Here is an 18,481-nt window from a genome sequence, read left to right on the forward strand (position 1 = left end):
AGGAAGAAGGACAAACGATGAAGACGCTTAAATGCCTTCTGCTAAAAGTGAGGAGCAAATCTCAGTTGCAATGGCTCCGCTAAAACTTGATCATGCGGGATTGCAAGCGATAAAGAGCTGCCGGGCTTGTATTTACTGCGGTGGGAACAAGTTGCAGGATGAAATCCAGGCATTAAGGGACCTCTTCTCCACTTCGTTGTTTGCAAAGGAATCTACTGAAATGACTTTGAGGATCTTAAAACTGGAAGTATGTGGAGGGAGAATGCAGTAAGTATTGCCTTTCTGGCGAGCACTAATACGCGCCTAGTAGTTGGAACGGGCTCGGAGGCACCGGGCGCCGCGCAGGGATGGCAGCGTTGCCGGCTCTGGCGGTTTGATGCTTGGCTCTTAGTTTCCAGTCAGCATCGAGGACCGGTTGGGGAATGCCGGTTGCCTTTGCCGGGCGCGCCGGCGTCCTACATTAACGGGGGTTGCCCGCAGAAGTACCTTTATACATATTTACTGGAAATAGTGAATGAAAAATCCAAGCAATCCGAGCTTTTCGTGGAGGGATCTGCTAGAGTGTCTCTCCCTGGGTTTGTTTATGATAAATTGAGAGTGAATCTGTTTCGTTACAAGATCAAAAAGAGCTTTATGCCGCACAGATTTAACTGTTTTCCAGATTATGATTGTTTTGAACCTGTCAAGAAAACTCCTGCCCTTGATCATGTGAATCGGTTTGCTTCTAGCTGCTCTTTCCAGGTTGGATGTCTCTTCCCTTAGAGCTCAAACCCGTGTGTTTCTCTTGGAAGCAAACGGGCAGTTGGGACCCCGGGATTTTCCTGACCTGGATAGGATGAGGGACACTTCCCGGACGGCTGCGGGCTCATGGGCGCTGCCGTTAGGAAAGAGCTTAAATTATTTTTATTGGGGAGGGGGGAACTTTTGAGTCTAGTCACTTTATTTCGGTTCACATGCCACATGAAATTGAGATGTGGTTTTTTTCCCCTGTCAGATCTGCAACCTGACTAACGGCTTTTCATCGTCTCTTCTTCTCCCCCTCGTTGTCCCGTCCCCCCCGCGTCCAGCCCTCCTTTGCCTGTCTCCCTGTCGGCGTAGCTGCCCTCCCGGGATGCCATGTCGCTCTCAGGCTGCGGCGGGGATCACGCGTGCGGCCAGCGGCGCGGAGGCCGCCCCTGAGCCCGGGCACCGAGGGGCGCGACATGCCCGCGGCCGCGGCATGCCCTGCACCAGCACCGGCACCACCAGCACCGGCACCACCGGCTCCCGCCGCCGCTCCGTCTCCTGAGGCGCTGGGTACGTGGGACGGCGCCCCGTGGCCGCCAGGGGGCGCCGCCGACCGCCGCGGCCGGGGGAGCCGGGGCGCTCCCCGGTGCGGTGCAGTTAGTTACGGGGAGCGAACTGCGCCCGTTGCGGGGGAAGAGGGGTGGGGTGCGTGGTGTTTATTATGGTAATTATTATTTCCTGGCATCTGAAGGAAGCTGAGGCGGCTTCGCCTCTACGGGCGTTTAGGTTTGTTTTTTTTCCACCGCTTCCCGTGCTACCTCTGGTGCTGCAGCGGTGGGAATCTGGCCCGCAGTGCAATGACTTAGGAAGCACAGTGGCACTGATTTGCAGTTAAATGGTCTCCCAAGTGCTCATCGCCTTGTCTGCCCCGAAAGGAGGTGATGATACAGCAAGCCCTTGTCTTGGTGTGTGTTTCAGCAGCAGATGACTCTGATGGAGATAGGGCTGGCAGGATGAGAGGGGAGATCTGAAAAATGCCACCCCTGATTGGACAGCCCTGCAGTGTTTTCTGTGTGACGCTTTGCAACAAGCTTGGCTTTATGTGGCACAGGGACTCCCTTCTTGCAGCTAGCAGAGAGCCAGTTACGGGGGTGGAAATCCCCCGAGGCACAGAAACAGAGGGAGATCTTGTAGAGTCAGACCTGCTTTCCCTCTTCTCCCTCCTTCAGGTAGTTCAGATCAATTCTATGGCTCATCTCTCTTCCCGTCCCACTCTGTCTATATTCAGCCCCCTATGAAGATTCAGTCAAGACATGAAGTAAGCCAATGCAGTGATGCTTATTTAGGGAACACCCTTCCCTTCAACACCAGTAACGACTTTGTGTTTGAGATCAGCGGTTCTGAGATGCTCAAGTGAATCCTGTGTAAGAGGAGGGAGAAGAATTAAGATAGAATATTGTGCTCCTGAACCTGTTCCAGAAATGCAGTAGACTGCACTTGAGCAGCAGCTGTCTAGAAGAAATGCTGTGAGATGTATAGGGTATATAGACTGGATTTTCCAGCAGACCTCTGCCTTGCTTCTGTCATTTTGAGCTAAAGCACTTCTTCCTGTTAGACTGTAACTAAATTTTAAATATATGTTCAGGACAAAGGAAAACTTATTTCTGTATTTTACCTGTTTTAGGATGGCAAGGTTAAAGAGAAGGATGATAATGTCTTTTTAATTATGTCAGTCATTTAAATTTTGTTGGCCATCCAGGAAGAATTTTAACGGGTCTGTCCTCTGAACTTGTGCTACATTTTTTGCCTTACTTGCAGGAGACCAGTTGTAATACTGTCATTGGCAAGTCAACTTTTTGAGGGGATATAAGAGGCTTGAATTGAAACTAAGGTGAAGAGTGCATTATAAAAAGCTGCTGAAGCTTGCACTGTGTCCAGAATCTTTCTGTTTAAAACCTTCATTGGAGATACACGGTATATATTTTTTCCTCTCTTTTTTTCATACAATGTGATCTCTTTTACAGGGGATAAAGCTGGCAAAGATGAGGAAAATTGGCTGTGCTCTCCTGGTACTCCAAGCTCTTCTGGCACCTTTGGATCTTGTTTGTGGAGCGGAGAAAAGTTATCCCATCCTGAACATTGCAGTGATTCTGGGAAGGACCAAGTCTATCACAGAGAGAGATATCAGAGCTCTCTGGACCAGGGAAATGTCAGCAGACCTGACTGTTGATGTCAATGTAGTGACCCTTCTGGTGAACCAGACTGACCCTAAGAGCATCATAACACATGTTTGTGACTTGATGTCAGGTACCAAGATCCATGGAGTGGTTTTTGGAGATGACACTGATCAGGAGGCAGTAGCTCAGATTTTGGATTTTATTTCATCTCAGACTTCTATTCCAATTCTTGGAATTCATGGTGGGGCCTCCATGATAATGGCAGATAAGGTAGGAAAATTTATTAAAAGCTTTTGCTAGTCTAATGTACTTCACTTTGTTGGTGTCTATCGTGAATAATTACTACAAGCAGTTCAAAAAGGGTGCTCTAAATTGTCTCTCCGTACTTTAAAAAAGAAAAAAACATTCAGAGCAATGTCCCTGTTGATCACTCATCAAATGTTCTGAAATATTTAGGGGTTCATGCCTGAAACTCAACTTCCTGTCCATTGTAAAGGCACTCCTAAAGAAATTTTACTCTGGCACACTGAATGCTGATCAGTTTAGAAATCATACTAGCAAATATGTCATATGGCTATAAACACAACCTCAAGTAGTAGATCCGTAAAATGATTTCAGGGATAAGATGTAAGATTATAAGTAGACATTCTGTGGTGCTTATAAGGAATAGCAAGCAATAGACCTGAATGTATTTGAGGACAACAGTAGTAATAGGATGATCATATGAAGCTGGACTTCTGTGATCCACTATGGTCTATAAATTAAGTAGTCTTGCAAACTTGAACCACTGCTTGTATTCACTATGTTTTTATTAAATTAGATTTTTTGTGAACAGGATACTTCTGATTTCCTACTACAGTTCATGAAAAATCCACAGTGGGGTTGTCTGAACTCTGGAGATAATGACAAATTGCTTTGTTGGAAAACATCTCTCTGGAATCTGCTGTGAGACTGTGCAATGACAAAAGTGGCTCATGTACACAGCTCATGTTCCTTAACATTGTAACAGTTTTCAAAAAATCCTTGCTGGCACTGCAGCATTGATCTTGTAAAGGGATCACTGCTGTTTCTGAAACAGGTGCTTAGCACTGTGCAGGACTAAGTAAGCTCTCTGGCATGGATTACTGCTTGGCCTGAAAGTCCAAGAGGAGCTCCCACTGCGGTATAAAAGAGGATAGCTGAAGAGGGAGTTTAAGTGTGGCAAGTCATTTGCTGGTTTTCCAGCACACAAGGCTTTTCAATGTTAATTGTAACTTATTTCCTGGTACTTGTACCCTTTAGGGCTTCCTATTAATTAAATATTGTTATTCCTTATAAGTGGCTTTTGAATATATTTGAATAGTTAAGAGCTCTCTGAATAAATCTTAAAATGAAGTAGTCCAGATACATTGTTTTGTAACTTGGGGGGGTGGGGGGAAGAAGCAGGAAAGATGCAATGATTAGTTACAATTGAGGAATCAGCTTTGAACTTTAAAAACTTTTTACCTCTGGGAAAGACTTTCTGCTTGGGTAAGAGATCTGACTTGGTATTTTGAATGGCCTTCCTTTAAAACTTATGTCACACAAGGGGAGGACAATAAGTGCTGAATTATAGCAGATATTCTATAACAACGGCTTTGACATCTTGATTTATCTGGAAAGATCACTACAGTCAATGCTAATATCTTAAATATAATTGCAGTGACCAAGTTAGAAGCAGTTCTTTCATGTGCTTTTAAATGATTACAAATTTACCCATCTTTTATAAAGCTGGCTTTATATATATTTAGGAATTTTAATTGATACATATTTCACTCAACTTTCTATGCCATAAGAACATCTGAAGATCCCAGCCAGTGCTGAGTGATGAAACACTGGCAGAAATCCTTATGGAATTGACTTAACACTTGGTAGCAGATGTTACTGATAGAGATCTATTTTTTTACTTTTATGTAGGAGCCTCTAGAAAATGAAATAGATGGTATTTTTCTTGTCTCAGTAAGTTACTACAGTTCTCATTCTATACTAATATTGTCATTATTACATCTCCTGTCTTTGATTTTAGGGGTTATCACAGTTTGCTAATAAAACATTTTCATGCTGAAACCTGGCTTTTAAGATTTCCATTTGGGAAATCAAAATTTTTCTTCTGTGTGTTAAGACAATGTAACAGAGCTGTCTTCAGTAGCTTGAATTGGGCTGAAAGAATTGTAACTAAAATTGCCTTAGCTTTTAACTTGGCTTTTGCAATGTGCAATGTCTTCCAACTGGGTTTGGAACATAGCAGTAATGAGACTTGCATGTGTCATTCGATTAACCATTCATTTAGGAATGAATTCCTGGGAGTTGAAGGTGAAATTCACAGTGCTGTTTTAAAGGCAGAGGAGATGAACTCTGAGGGAGAAGACTGCAGATGTAAAAAAAAAAAATCTGTCTTCCAAGTCAGTGTCAGGATTTTAGCTGAAACACATGGGTGTTGCCTAAATTGTGAAGCTGATCAGTGTTTAAAGTCTTCTGTTTTCTCATACACTGTGATGGTTGGATATGTAAAAAAGATGCTTGGTCCCAATCCTGCTTGTGGATGTAGTTCTCTGGCACTCTAATAAGGTCATTTCACTTATGTCCTTATTGTGTGGCTCTAACAGATATTTTCCCCCTCTGGCATTATGCTAGTACTGTGTGTTAGATGACTTTTACTTCAAAATGTGTGTGTAGTACCTGCTTTTTTGTAGTCTACTAAGCACAGCTGACAAAAGGTGGCACAACAATTCACTGAATTCTGTGACAGGTAGTTTTTATGTGATGCTTAACTGTCCTAAACATAAACTAAACTGAAGGCATGGAAATGAGAAGTCATCTATAATGCTCTATACTGCTAAAGACTTTACTGGAATGACTCAGGGTAGATAGGCTTACCATATTCTCTATGGCTAATAAATGTTATGTCAATGTGAATCTCACAAGAAGAGCTATCTCTTTAAAAAGAAAAACATGTTCTAGGTTTCTACAAGATATGCTCACGTTTGGAGTATGCAGTGATTATGCAGGACATAGAGCTTTTGAAGTACTGAGTCCCTGTGTGAATATCTGCTGTGAACAGTGTGTAGTTTAGACTGCTGCCTCCATTGACTCAACTGGCTGTACTCTGCTTCAGTTTGGTTAAAGTTTGCACCAGCTGAGGAGATATGTTGCTTGATACAGACTATGAAAATGACAGGTATGTGAAGCTAACAAAACTAGAATGTTTTCTGAACCTAGATGATCTGCCTTCACCTGACATCTGCTGTCAAAACCCTACCAATAAACCAATGTGATACTTGAGGATGTGTGGTACCTACCTGATCCCAACTGTGCTGTAGAGATACCCTTTGGACAGTGCCACATGCTCTGCCTCCAGCCAATTTTATCACCTGCTGTTGGTAGGAACTCTCCTGCCAATGAACTGCTCCTTGGCTTTGGTCCTCAATTCTGCCACAGACTTAAAACATATTCAGATGTGGGACAGTCTACTGAAACAATATAAGAATTGTGTCTGGGGCACCTGTGCCAACCTGCGGTGCATCAGCATTCCTTGGAGGATGCTGAAAACCGACTGGCTGTTTATTTATCTTGTATGTGACATTTGAGGGATCTCAAACCAAACCTTACTTAGGAACTGTTTCCTGACTTGAGCTTTTTGTTTTTAACTTAGAAAAGTATCACAAATACTATCATTATAATGATAGCAAGTGGTGAAACAGACATATCTAAAACAGAACATCATGGTTAGTTCTGCAACAATAAAAACTTGTTTCTTTCACAAGTGGGGGGAAAAACCCCCTACATTATAAATACATCCAGGAATACTTAATGTCTTTCAACTATACTGTTTTTGCATGTTGCAGAATTAAATCTTTCTAACTTCTCATTAGAAATCTTTCAGAAAGACATAACTTGATGCATTTTATTGTTGTAGGTACTGACAGTTATAATGCATAGCCAAATAGCATTAAAGGTGAGGGTAATTTTCCAGAAGGGCTATTTAAGTGATGCTTCTTGTAACAGCTCCAAAATGTTATGCAAAATAAATCTTTGCTTTTCCAAAAAAAGTACTATATATAGTTAAATTACCATTCGTTATTATTCTTTCTGCTGATAATATTGGCATAAACATTTTTAATTGTTTAGTATAAAATTCCTTTTGCTATACCACCACCTTCAGCTTTCCTTTTTTACCCCCATCCTCCTCTAAAATATAAACATAGAATCATAGAGCAATTGAGGTTAGAAGGGATCACTGGAAGCTGTCTAACCCAACCCTAGCTCAATGATGAGCTAACATCAAAGTCAGATCATCCAGTAAAGCTTTGAATATCACCATGGATGTAGATACCACAGCCTCTCTGGGCAATCTGTTCCAGTACTCAACCTTTCTCACCATGCAAATATTCTGATTAAGCTCATTAGAATTTTCCTCTGTACTGTGACCACAAGCTCTTGTTCTTTTGCTGTAAATCTGAGTCCAACTCTGTGTAGTTGCAAGCTGCAATCACATCTGTCCTTACCTGTCCCTTTTCTGGGGAAAAGGTTTCCCTCAGCCTTTTCTTGCACCTCCTGCACTCAAGTTGTTTGGACTCACTTGGGTATATTGAAGTCTTGTATAGGGGAACCCAAAACTGAACAGAGGACTGCAGATGTGGCCTCCTCATGAGTACCAAAGAAGGGAATAATCCCCACAGCAGCTGTCTGTGCTCCTGCTAATGCAGCTTATTTAGGCTTTATCACCGGAAGGGTGCACTGCTGACTCATCTTCAACTCATTGCCAGGCCCCCCATGTCCTATAGTGCTGCTGGGATATTTAAGACATCTAACTTGAGAATAATTTGTGAGTGAAACTGTACTTTTTAAATCTTGTTCATTCTTTTGGTAGATATTTTTCAAGTGTTTTGCTGAAATACTTGCAGATGTTTGCCTTACCTGTCACTTTCAGGTATTGCTTTGTTTTTCCTCATTCCTGAGATACAAAAACCATACCACACTTGTGCAAACCAGAACTTTAAGCCCAGCCTTGTAACTATGATCAGTGCACACCCAGACTCCTGCCTCTGGTACTAAGAATTTACACTCCCTTATCCCTATATGACTACTTATGCTGCTCTAAGGTTCCTCTACACATGTTGCAACTCCTTTGTCATGTGTCCTCATAACCTAGTGATCACATAAAAAAGTAAAAAAAAATAAAATTCAAAAGCCACACTTCACATTTGCACTATGCATAAGTGTGCTTCAATTTTTAAGCTTTAAAAATTGTTGTGATGAATGGGGGGGGGGGTGTGTTGGGTTTGTTTCTTATTGTAGAATCTTTTCTGTAGATCATAATTCATGGAGTGTGCTCACCAATTTGCATGTCTTCCATATGTGGTATGTAGATTTCTGTCCAGCTCATCCAGTTGGCTGGTAAAAGCAGTCCTGTATTTTTGAAGAAAAATCTTAAATTTTGTAACTTTTCATTCCTGCCCTTACTGATAACTGATATTAGCATGTGTATGGCACTATGCTCCTGAGTGTGATACTAACTTTGCCTTTGGTTGGTACTGCCAAAGACTGGAAGATTAAACTGTAGTTAACAAATGCTTTAATGCAACAATACCTGTATTCAGGTAACTGGTGTTGCAGGTCTAAGTATAGTAGCTTGCACTATTCCATTGCACCCAGTGCTTCCATCTTCTGCTTCTTTTAAAGAAGCAGTTGAATTTGACTTTCCTTCTATCTGTACTAATGCTGCTCTGGGAAGCATAACTTTCAGATATTCTCATTTTTATTTTGAACTGCAACAAAAATGTAGCATTGACCTCCCCTTGAAAATATGTGTTTACTTGACCATATCCATAAAAGTCAATCTATGTGTATTTTTTAAAAATAAAGTTCTCTTGCACATCCACAAAGGTTTTCAGAACTAAGCCTGTAACCTGCAGTTGTACCTTTTATGCACACATGCCATGGTCACCGTTGTTAGATTTGAAGCATCTTTTTAACCATTTGTCTTACTGAGGTGAATGAAGTGAATGGATACAATATATTGTACAGTTCAACAGGAGCCAGTGCACTGGAAGTGTGAGGTGTTTATGATACAGCATGCTGATTTAGATTACTATTCTTGTACTGTCATCCCTATGAGAAAGTAAAGCTTTAACAGCAAGAGCTGCAGTGTTTGCTGCTTTGAGCTGTGTCTTGGAACTTGGAGGAGCATTATGTTAATGACATGAGTCTTGCTTTCTCTCCCACCCTCTTTTCTTTTCTAAAGGATTTTCCTACCTATTTCTCAGATGATTATATTATTCCTCATTCTCTTGTCCACACAAAATTTTCCCTCTTAATTTAGCAGAGGAAAGCATGAAGGATTTTCTGGAACACAGAGTAGACTTGAACTGTCACTCTCATGGAGTTGAAATGAGGGATATTGGGTTAATTTTCCTAAGTAGAAGGAAGATAGTTTTGAAGAGATTAGGAATTTCTGTAACCAATAAGCAGATTGTAGGGAATGGAAAGCTTCTAGTTTACTTGATTTTTGATGTAGCTCAGGTGTGGGCAAGTTCCTATTTTTTAGCTTGCTTGAGTTGACTCAGTTGCAGCTGAGCCCAGGGTGCAGGGATCCTATAAACCACTCTTAGGTGAGAGCAATGTTTGGCTTCACTTGGATCTAGTCATTTGCAGCAAGAACAATATTATCTCAAAGGTATTGTTTTCTTTTTCTTCAAACTGTCTGTTCTTACAGTTCTTGAAAACAGAAATCTATGTCTTAATTTTGAGCAATGACACTTTAAAACTGCTGGTAAGTCACTATTGTAGATCATGCATGCAATCTCTCTAAACTATTGCCTGCTTATAGGTAATTATAATACAGCAGACTCCTGAGCTGTAAAAGTAGGACACCAGACCTCCAGCACAATTTTCTGCTTGCAGATGTTCCTGGTGGCATCTTTGGAATTTTTTTCCCAAGGACATTCTCAAATATAAAATCCAAAATTATTCCCTTTAATCTACAAAATCATAGTAGACTATTATAAAGTATGTAAGACATTACTGGTGATGAAATATATCCAGAGAACATACCTAAAAATATTCATCTTGATAAAATTATGCGGTGAACAGAAGGGCCTTGATTATGTCAAACACATTTTTCATGTTTCATCTATTAATTATTTTTGAGAGGATGCTTAGATTATTTGAATAATAATCTATTTAATAGTTTAATAGTGTGTTTTATTTGTCACTTATTTGAACTAAAAATTTAATTTGAGGAATTTCTTTATAATTTTTTTGGACTTGCTTGGAAGGTGTCTGGGGTAGATCTGCCTACATCAATGATGGTAATGAACTTTGTATAGATGAACAGATAAACTTTGCAGTCCACAACTGCTTTCAGTTGTTAGAAATCTGTGGTCATCTGGGCCAGCTTTGCATGCACTATTTTCTCCCCCTCTTCCCTCCTCCCCCTTCCTCCTCTGCCTCCTCTCTTTCCTGGAGCTATGAAGTTGTGTGGATTTTACTGAGGGAGCCCAGCCTGGATTGTCTCCACACCATCTGTCACCATATTGTTTGTTTAATACCTTGAGATATTTTCTTCTGTACCTCACTGAAATAAATAAAACTGTAGCAGCAGCATCATTGGCTATTTATATTAGATTTAGACTTAATGTCCTTAGGAGAAAAACCCTGTGCTTGCAATGGAGGTGCATAAGCTAGATGCACAGTTTGTAAAAATGGACATGGTTCAACTCTCATAATGCAGTGTAACTAGAACTCTGCATATTCACCCTCCAACTGAGGGCTCCTCTGGCTTCTCAAGATGGAGACCTGGCTGGGGGTCTCGTGGCCCCAGAGAGCCAGTGCTGCTCATGGATTATGCTTGGGTCTATGCTTTGTGATCAAAAAGCCTGAGGGTTTGGGAGGAGGACATCCCAGGTATACAATTATCTCTTACTTAGGGAAGAGCAAAATTCTTCTGGAGAAAGGTCTGTGCCTTCTGGGACTCAGGCATGAGGGGTCCATTGCTGCCTACTGGGGTGGGCTGAGGAGCACACCCTGATCAGCCTTTGATTTGATTTAAACCTCTTGAAAAAACAAGATTCTAGTCCAAATGACTAACATTTTGTTTGAATACTGACTCTTTAAACTTCACATGCAGATTAAAGAAATCATTCATAAATGTATGTATCTAGACAGTTTGTATAATTCATTCCTATTCCTTTCATCTCAACAGCCACAGAGACTGAACTAAAACGGACCAGGAAATCCAGCAACATATCTGAGGTTATAAACTGGTCCTAAACTTCTAGAGCATGGGCAAAGGTGAAACATCTCAATTTGATTGTATGTTTATAGAATGGAGAATGCTTAGCAAGATTAACCTGTATTTGGATGGGGCAAATTCAAAGTAAAAGTGCAGTCCCTTTTGGCTGTAATACACTAAGAAGTACATTGGAGGGCTGTGGATGAGATTGGATTAAAACACAGTAATATTCTGCATACAGCTCCAAAATTACTTTTGTTTCTTTTAGAAGTCAGCTTTTGTTTTTATTTAGGCATGATCAGGTCTGAGAAAGCTAGGTGTTTTTTTGGTATACATGCAGGTTCTTCTCCCTGCTTTCTTTTGGTTTCTGTTGCTGAAGGCAGAGAGGAAGGGTGAGAGAATAAAAGGTTGTCATCTTTATGCTGTTAATATTTTTCCTCAAGTACACTGACTTACCTACTCCTTAGGATGGAGCCTACAAGTGATAATGTTTTGGTGTGTTGAATTGGCTGATGGTATTTTAATTTCCTGGTAGGATCACATACACTCATCTTTGAGTAGCCTGGATAAAGTAGATTTTTTCAGGTGGAAACCATACACCTTTCAACTTCAAAATTATGTATCCCTTAATCTAGGTTTTGAGTAAGATCTCTTGGGGAGGTGCTTCATTACCACATGATTCTTCAGTAGTGTTTTAGGCTTCCTATCTCCATCATAGGTTTAGGAAAGGAATTTCCTTTTAGGCTTTTAATGAAGATAGGCTGGACTGTTTCCTTGTCACAAATTACCTGCTGCAGCATGACTGGGAACAGCAATGCTGGTCTCACTCCATGGCCTCTGCTCAGTGTGCATAACTGTTTATAGCCTGCCTTTTGTGCATTTCAGAGCAAGATATTTTTATAAACATGTTTCATTCAAGGGATTGCTGGGTGGGAAGCTCCTTATCTTTTCCTGTTTCCTTTTCTTGACAGTGTTTTTTGTGTCCTAATTTCTGGTTCAAGATTTCTGCCTGTAATTTTGTTGATACAAAGTTTTGTCTGTGCTGACCAGCTTGCCTATCCATGTGACTAGAATTAGCAACAGGACTACTTTGTTTTCATTGCATTGATTTTGTGTCTAGTGGAAACACACTGCTAATGTAAACCACTATGAAAGAGGAAAGAGCAGGGTTTTTATAGCCACCTTCCAGCTCAACACAATTTACAACACAATTAGGAATGACAGTTATAATTGAATAAACAGAAAATAGAATTAAGGTAATCTGTTCCAAGTGTGCAACATTCCTGTAATAAGTTGCTTTTAGGAGTTACAGAAACATATAATTACCAAGTAAATTACGTGTTATTTTTTGTGTGAGGCTAACTAAAGAGTTCTGGGTAAATTGTGTTGACAGAGGCATCAGAGCTGTATGAAGTACCTACTTGGGATGAGCTAAGGCTTGTGAATTCATCATAAGAAAACAGATGGAAAAACTCTGGGAAGTGTCTGTATTCTAGTCAAATACCATTTAGGATGGTCTGTTTTATTTTCAACAGTCACATTATATTTGTAGTAAAAAAGCTAACCCTGTCCTTTGTTTCATTTTGATCTGTTTGCCATCCCCTCCTCTCTCCCTTCTCCATCTGCATTTTAACTATTGTTATCTGCAAAAAGGCTGAAATTTCCTGTTGTGGAATCTGTTTTCTAGCAAAAGATGTTGTGGAAGACTAATGTTTAGCATGCAAAACATTAAGCTCTATCACTTAACTATTGAACAGCAAACTGGTATGGAAGTTGTAAAAAGAAACATTTGCTTCCTTCACTTGCTCTTAGACTGCGTTTTTCTTCTCCAGTCCATTCTGTATGCAAATCTCCTTCCACCAAACAGCTGCTTCCAAACACTCTCCTGTTATGTTGTCTTCATCTGCATCCCATCTATTTGCTATTCTACTTTATACTTCGCTGTCACCCTAGTGTTAGAGTTAGGGTTGTTGGTTTCTTTTTCCATTTATTGCCTTAGTTCACCTCTAGCAGAAGCAAGGCTGGCTAGGAGAGAATATACCTCTCAGCTTGAAATGATGTACATAGAGCATAGATGATAGTTGTGCTAAAATAAGATTAATTGGAGCAAATAAAAATTCTCTGGAATCCCAAGAAGAAAGAAAAACTGTTATGACTTTAAGCCAAGCCTATTTATATTTAATAAGTAGAAAATAAAGAAAGGGTAAGAAAATAAATCAGGTGAGCTAGGATAACATTGGTGGAGAGCTGAAGTGGTGATAAACCAGCAATAGAAATTGCTCATGAAAGTGATCTATTCGTGGAGAAAGAAGTGTGAGACAACCAGAATTATTCAAAACTGAACAGTTTACACTCTGCATCTCTTCAGGGTTCCTGGCCTTGGGATTTTGGGCAATTCTTCTCCTGTCCTAAGTGATTCCTTCTGCATTCATTGACCAGCTTTACATACTCTCATGGGGAGATATTTATTTTTCCTCATGCAATGTAGGGAGTCCGGCCTGTAGTTAAGTATCTGGAAAGTGATGTATTGGAGTCTGCATGTTTCTCTTCTAATGTTATTTAAAACTTCCCTACTGCTTTTTCCCCCTTAGTATAACCTGCAGGACAGGGTCAGTCTATAGGCTTTCCTAAATAGGTAACCCTGCATTTATTTTGCTGTGCACTTGGCTGGGTACTGTGTCCAGCACTGTTGTCTTATGTAAACATCCATTCCTACAGAAAATGGAAAGTTTTTTTAATAATTCTCTGATTTATAGTAATATACGTACTTTTTTCTCTGTATGTATGTTCACTCTGTTTAGGTGCTTTGCGGGGATGCCTACTACCTTGGACTTTTAGGAACTGTCATTTGAAAGTATATTTATGGTTACCTTTTATAATGGATTTTCAATTCAATTGATCTGAATTTCAGTTCTCCCACTAGGGGCTTCAGAATACTTGGGGACAGGACAGACTTACAGTTAAAATATATGAAAATTAATTGCTTTCCACAGTGTTAGGTGGCTCGCTGATTCTGCAGTCTCCCCTGTATGTGAATGTGTTTTGCTGTTTTAAAATATTATTGAGACTCATGTTTACTGACACTTATAACTTAAATCGTAGTTATGTGCACAGAGCAAAGTTATGGATTGTGAATTACTAAATCCTGATGTCATCTAAATGACTGGTTGTATCATGAGGTTGAAAATGAGCAATGTCTTCAGAGAATAGAGCATAGGAAAGTGTCAGACAACGATAGTTTTTGCAGGGTAAGCTCACTTGTGGAAGGAAAAAAACCAAGTTTACATGATTCCCCCCTCCCGTTGGCTAAAGTCAAAAAACGATCTTCATAGCCACTTCTAGATATACTCATCCTGTCATTTTTTCAGTCTTAACAATTTAAAAAGTTGTCACATGCTTTCCTTTTCTAACCTTTTCCAGGATACAGGTTTCTGGCTACAATTTCTTTTGCTTTCCTCTTGTTGTTTTTTACTATCCATCACCATTTTATAGCATAAGAGTTACTGGAATATTTCCAATGGCAGTGAATAAGTGAAATGACACTAAATAGCTGACTTAGGACAGGTGTAATTAATAAAAAATCTTCACATTTAAAATTCCTGAACAGTTGCTCAGTAGCTTCTGACTATACACAAATATTTTCAGATTCCTGATTTCTCATAAACACATCCCATGGTCTCTGAATTAAAATTTAAATGAACATGTGGGAAGTTCATATGGGAGCCAGCTGTCACCTGCAGCATGTGTGCCTTTAATGGTTATTGAAAGCCTTACCAATCTTTTTTGTGTGCTTGCTTAGGTTGCTTTCTTTCTAAGTGTGTTTCCTCGTATGAGATGACTGACTTGAGAGGAGTTTTTTGTGATTGTATGAGGTGGAGATCTTATAGGGAGTTATTTCATCCAATAATAAAATATAACAGTCTAGTTCAGGAATCCTTATTCCAGTGTAAGTCCTATTAATTTGTTCAGCTGCAGTGGACACCTCGGTGGACACTGCCTGAAAGCAGTGGAAAACTTAAGCCAAAATAAGAACGAACTTTGCCCATTTCCCACCCTCTATTGCTTTTTTTATACTTTCTGGTAAGTAAGTTATAGGCATGCAAAACCTTAATTCTAAATAACTTATGTAGAAAACAATTCTCTAGGTCAGCAAAGGCATTTCTAAATGCTGAGGAGCATACTTCTACTAGGAAAAGACAGCGTCCAAGCATACAGCATCCAGGTCATGTATGAGTCCCACATGGAAAGCAAAAATCCTGCTTGTGGGATCTTGGCTGCAGTGTGATTGATTTCATTGTGAAGTAAAGGACTAGAAGCAAGTGCAAAGTAAGCAAATACTTTAAATAGTTAGTCCTTTAATGCCTACTTAAGTGCTTTTCCTGAAGATTTGAATGCTGCAATGTAAAGAGAAGGTGGAGGGTTTTGCCTTTCTAATATGGGGCTTAGTATGTTCTTTATATAAAAGGCATAAAGATGCAGACATAACCTCTTAATATCTGATGTGGAAAATCCAAGCAACACATTAGACTTGAGGCATATTCTGCTTAAAAGAGCAGTCTCTAGTTAAAGGAATGATTCATATATTAAGGGCTGTAATGGTACTTAGGGTGTTCTCTTTCAGATGACTTACTGGACTGCTGGTGAAATATCTTATTGACATGGTACTTGGTTTTATTTAAGCTAAACCTGATATTCTAAACTTCATTTTGGTAATCAGGTTTTCGTCTTACCAGCTCACATTAAGGTTTCATTTGCATGTTTGGCCCAGTTAAAGACTCTGTTATTAAAACAGCTTTTCAGATGGTGGCATATTTTCCTTCTTAAAGCATTCTAGTATTGTATTAAAAAACCCCAAACCATTCTCCCTCCCTTAGCTTCTTTTAAATCAAGTATGTACAATAAGACTGACTCCCTGTTGAGCTGGTTTAATCATTTGTTTTTCCATCTGCAGAAAGCTAGTTCCCAGAGTAACTTCAAAGAGCCTTGCCTGAGTAAAAGCTTCCAGCTTTGGAGCAACAAAGATTACAGAAATATGCTTATGCAATAGCTTGAAACCTCTAGCTACCTTGGCGTGGAGGGTACAGCTGAATATTTGCTTCTACTATTCTGCTACCGTAGGCCTTAAATGTTTGTAACCAAAGTTTTACTGCCACTTTGCTTTTGCCTTCCACGGTAACTGTGCTCAGCATTATGTGTTAAGCAAGTGCGCAGACATGGCATTTGGAGGCTCAAGGGGAGCACTGGCTTTCTGGGTCTTGAGGTGATCTCATATGTAACTTCATCAAGAAAACAACCATAAACTTCAGGTTTGACATAAATTGTCTATAAACAAGTCTGAAGACTTGCATCATCAAATACAGACTATTTGTTATATTTCAGATTTAGTCCATCCTGATTTATACAGGCTTTAATCAAATAATGAAGCTTCAAGTGAAATGGCTCCTGGGAGAGTGGTATCTTCCCTTCTTCATTTTTAAAATTTTCTATGTTGACATGTGTAATCTTTCAGCTTGCTAAAAGTAAAAACAGTCCCCTGCTCAATACAGATAAATAGATATGAGATAAATATTTTATACCTAATGGATATGGCGTGTTTTTGAGTACAGTAACAAATATAAAGTAGTTAAAATTGCCACTAGGGTGTTTGTGAGAATCTGCTTCATAAAATTGCAATATAAGTAATTTTCTTTATTTCTGTGGTCTTCCTAACTGCAGGCTGTGTTTTATTCATGGCATTCCAGTCCAGCAGTTGCCATTATCGTTTTGGAGAAATGCTGATTATTTTTTCTTTTTTGACAACACTCCTATCTGAAAATCAGTGTGTCTGGGATTTGTCTCAAATTAATTTCCTGTGGAGAGAAGGGCTATGAGTTTGGTTTCAGTACAATGACTCTTCTAGATTATAATATCTGTCAGAAGAAATGCACTACTTTGATTTTAACTGAAGCTATTTCGGATCTTAATTTTTGGCTTAATCGAATCCTTACCACAAGTGAATCTAATTCTGGCATACTATTTCAATTGCATGGACTTTCATTTCTGACTAAGGATTGGAAGGATTAACCCAGATTTTAGCAGTTCTCTCCATGACTGGGTGGATCTGATTAAAATCTCTGTGCTGCTCATTGTGGCTGTTTATTCCAGTTTTTGAACATTAGTTATGTCTGTTGACTGGGACTGGAAATTTCCTGAGAATAAGAGTACAGCTAAAGGACAGTATGTTGAATTCACTGGATTGCACTGTATTTAAATTTAAAAAACCCCACATGCTTTGTCTGTTTACAGGACCACAATATATAGTTTAGCATATTCTAGATTAATTTTGCAGTTTGCAGTATTAATAAATTTATCAGCTTTGAGGCATTGTAAAAATGGGTATTTTAGTAAAATTAAAGGGGTAAAACAGGAATGGCTTGAAGTTTAATAGGGCCAAATTGTAACATCTTGCTAAGAACTGGTTGCATTCAACAAACTTTTCTGGGCAAGAAGCTGGTAGTGTTGCTAATAGATATAGACACAATTCCACTCCACTGTGCAGGAAACGGAGGAACTTCTGGAATATTGTCTGCAATTAGTCTCCAACATTCTAAAAAGCCCTGGCTAATCTTGTAATGGGTTTAGAAATTAATTACTTCAGTGACTGGGGAGTAGAAAGTCTCACCTGCAGGAGATGTGGTGCGTTGGTTTTGTTTAATCTAGTAAAAATGAGCCTGGGAGGGGAATATAGTAGCTGGATACAGGATGAAAAAAAGCTGATTAAACAACATAAAATGAGTTGATAGGATGACTGAAACTAAGGTGGGCATCATTTGGGTGGGAAATTGAAAGTAGTGAATAGTACTTAAAAGGAAAATTAAGAAGTTCAGGAATGGCAAGAGGCAAGCTAGTGTTTTGATGGAAACTAGTCAATGAATGAAGGATGAGGACTTGCAGCATGAAGTTCTTTCTAATCCTACACTACTCTTTACATTTATAAAAAGCTTGAGATAAGCATACAATACCATAATAAGATTGTCTCCAAATCTAGCCAGGCTTATATAAATGCTAGATTTGGTGAAGATGAAGTGGGATGAGTAGAATCCTGATGTACAGCTGATCAGAAAGTTAAGGACTGTGCTTAGCAGCCTTGGAAAGACAGACTGACCTTGAGATCCTTGTAGGAATGTAGTAAACTCTGTTCCAAGAATTTCTAAAGCCTCAGCTCCTACAAAAGGATATACTTTTTATTTTCTGGGGAGATGTTAATTTTACCTTTTTATTTTAAGTAGGAGAATTTGTGACTATTCTTTGGGTATTTCTGCCTTTTTGTATTTTCTTGTGCCTCATA

The 18,481-nt window shown here is 39.5% G+C and overlaps 1 protein-coding gene across 1 annotated transcript in view; it reads left to right on the top strand.

Moving 5' to 3' along the window:
* Positions 1-249: 249 nt before the first annotated feature.
* Positions 250-18,481, top strand: part of GRIN2A (glutamate ionotropic receptor NMDA type subunit 2A) — a 180,937-nt gene continuing 162,705 nt past the window's right edge. The window contains exons 1-2 of the mRNA XM_059826317.1: positions 250-267; positions 2,751-3,173. Of these exons, the coding sequence (XP_059682300.1) occupies positions 250-267; positions 2,751-3,173 (441 nt within the window). The remainder of the gene's footprint in view (positions 268-2,750; positions 3,174-18,481) is intronic.

This window comes from Gavia stellata, chromosome 18, assembly GCF_030936135.1.
Source record: "Gavia stellata isolate bGavSte3 chromosome 18, bGavSte3.hap2, whole genome shotgun sequence".
Taxonomy (NCBI): Eukaryota; Metazoa; Chordata; class Aves; order Gaviiformes; family Gaviidae; genus Gavia; species Gavia stellata.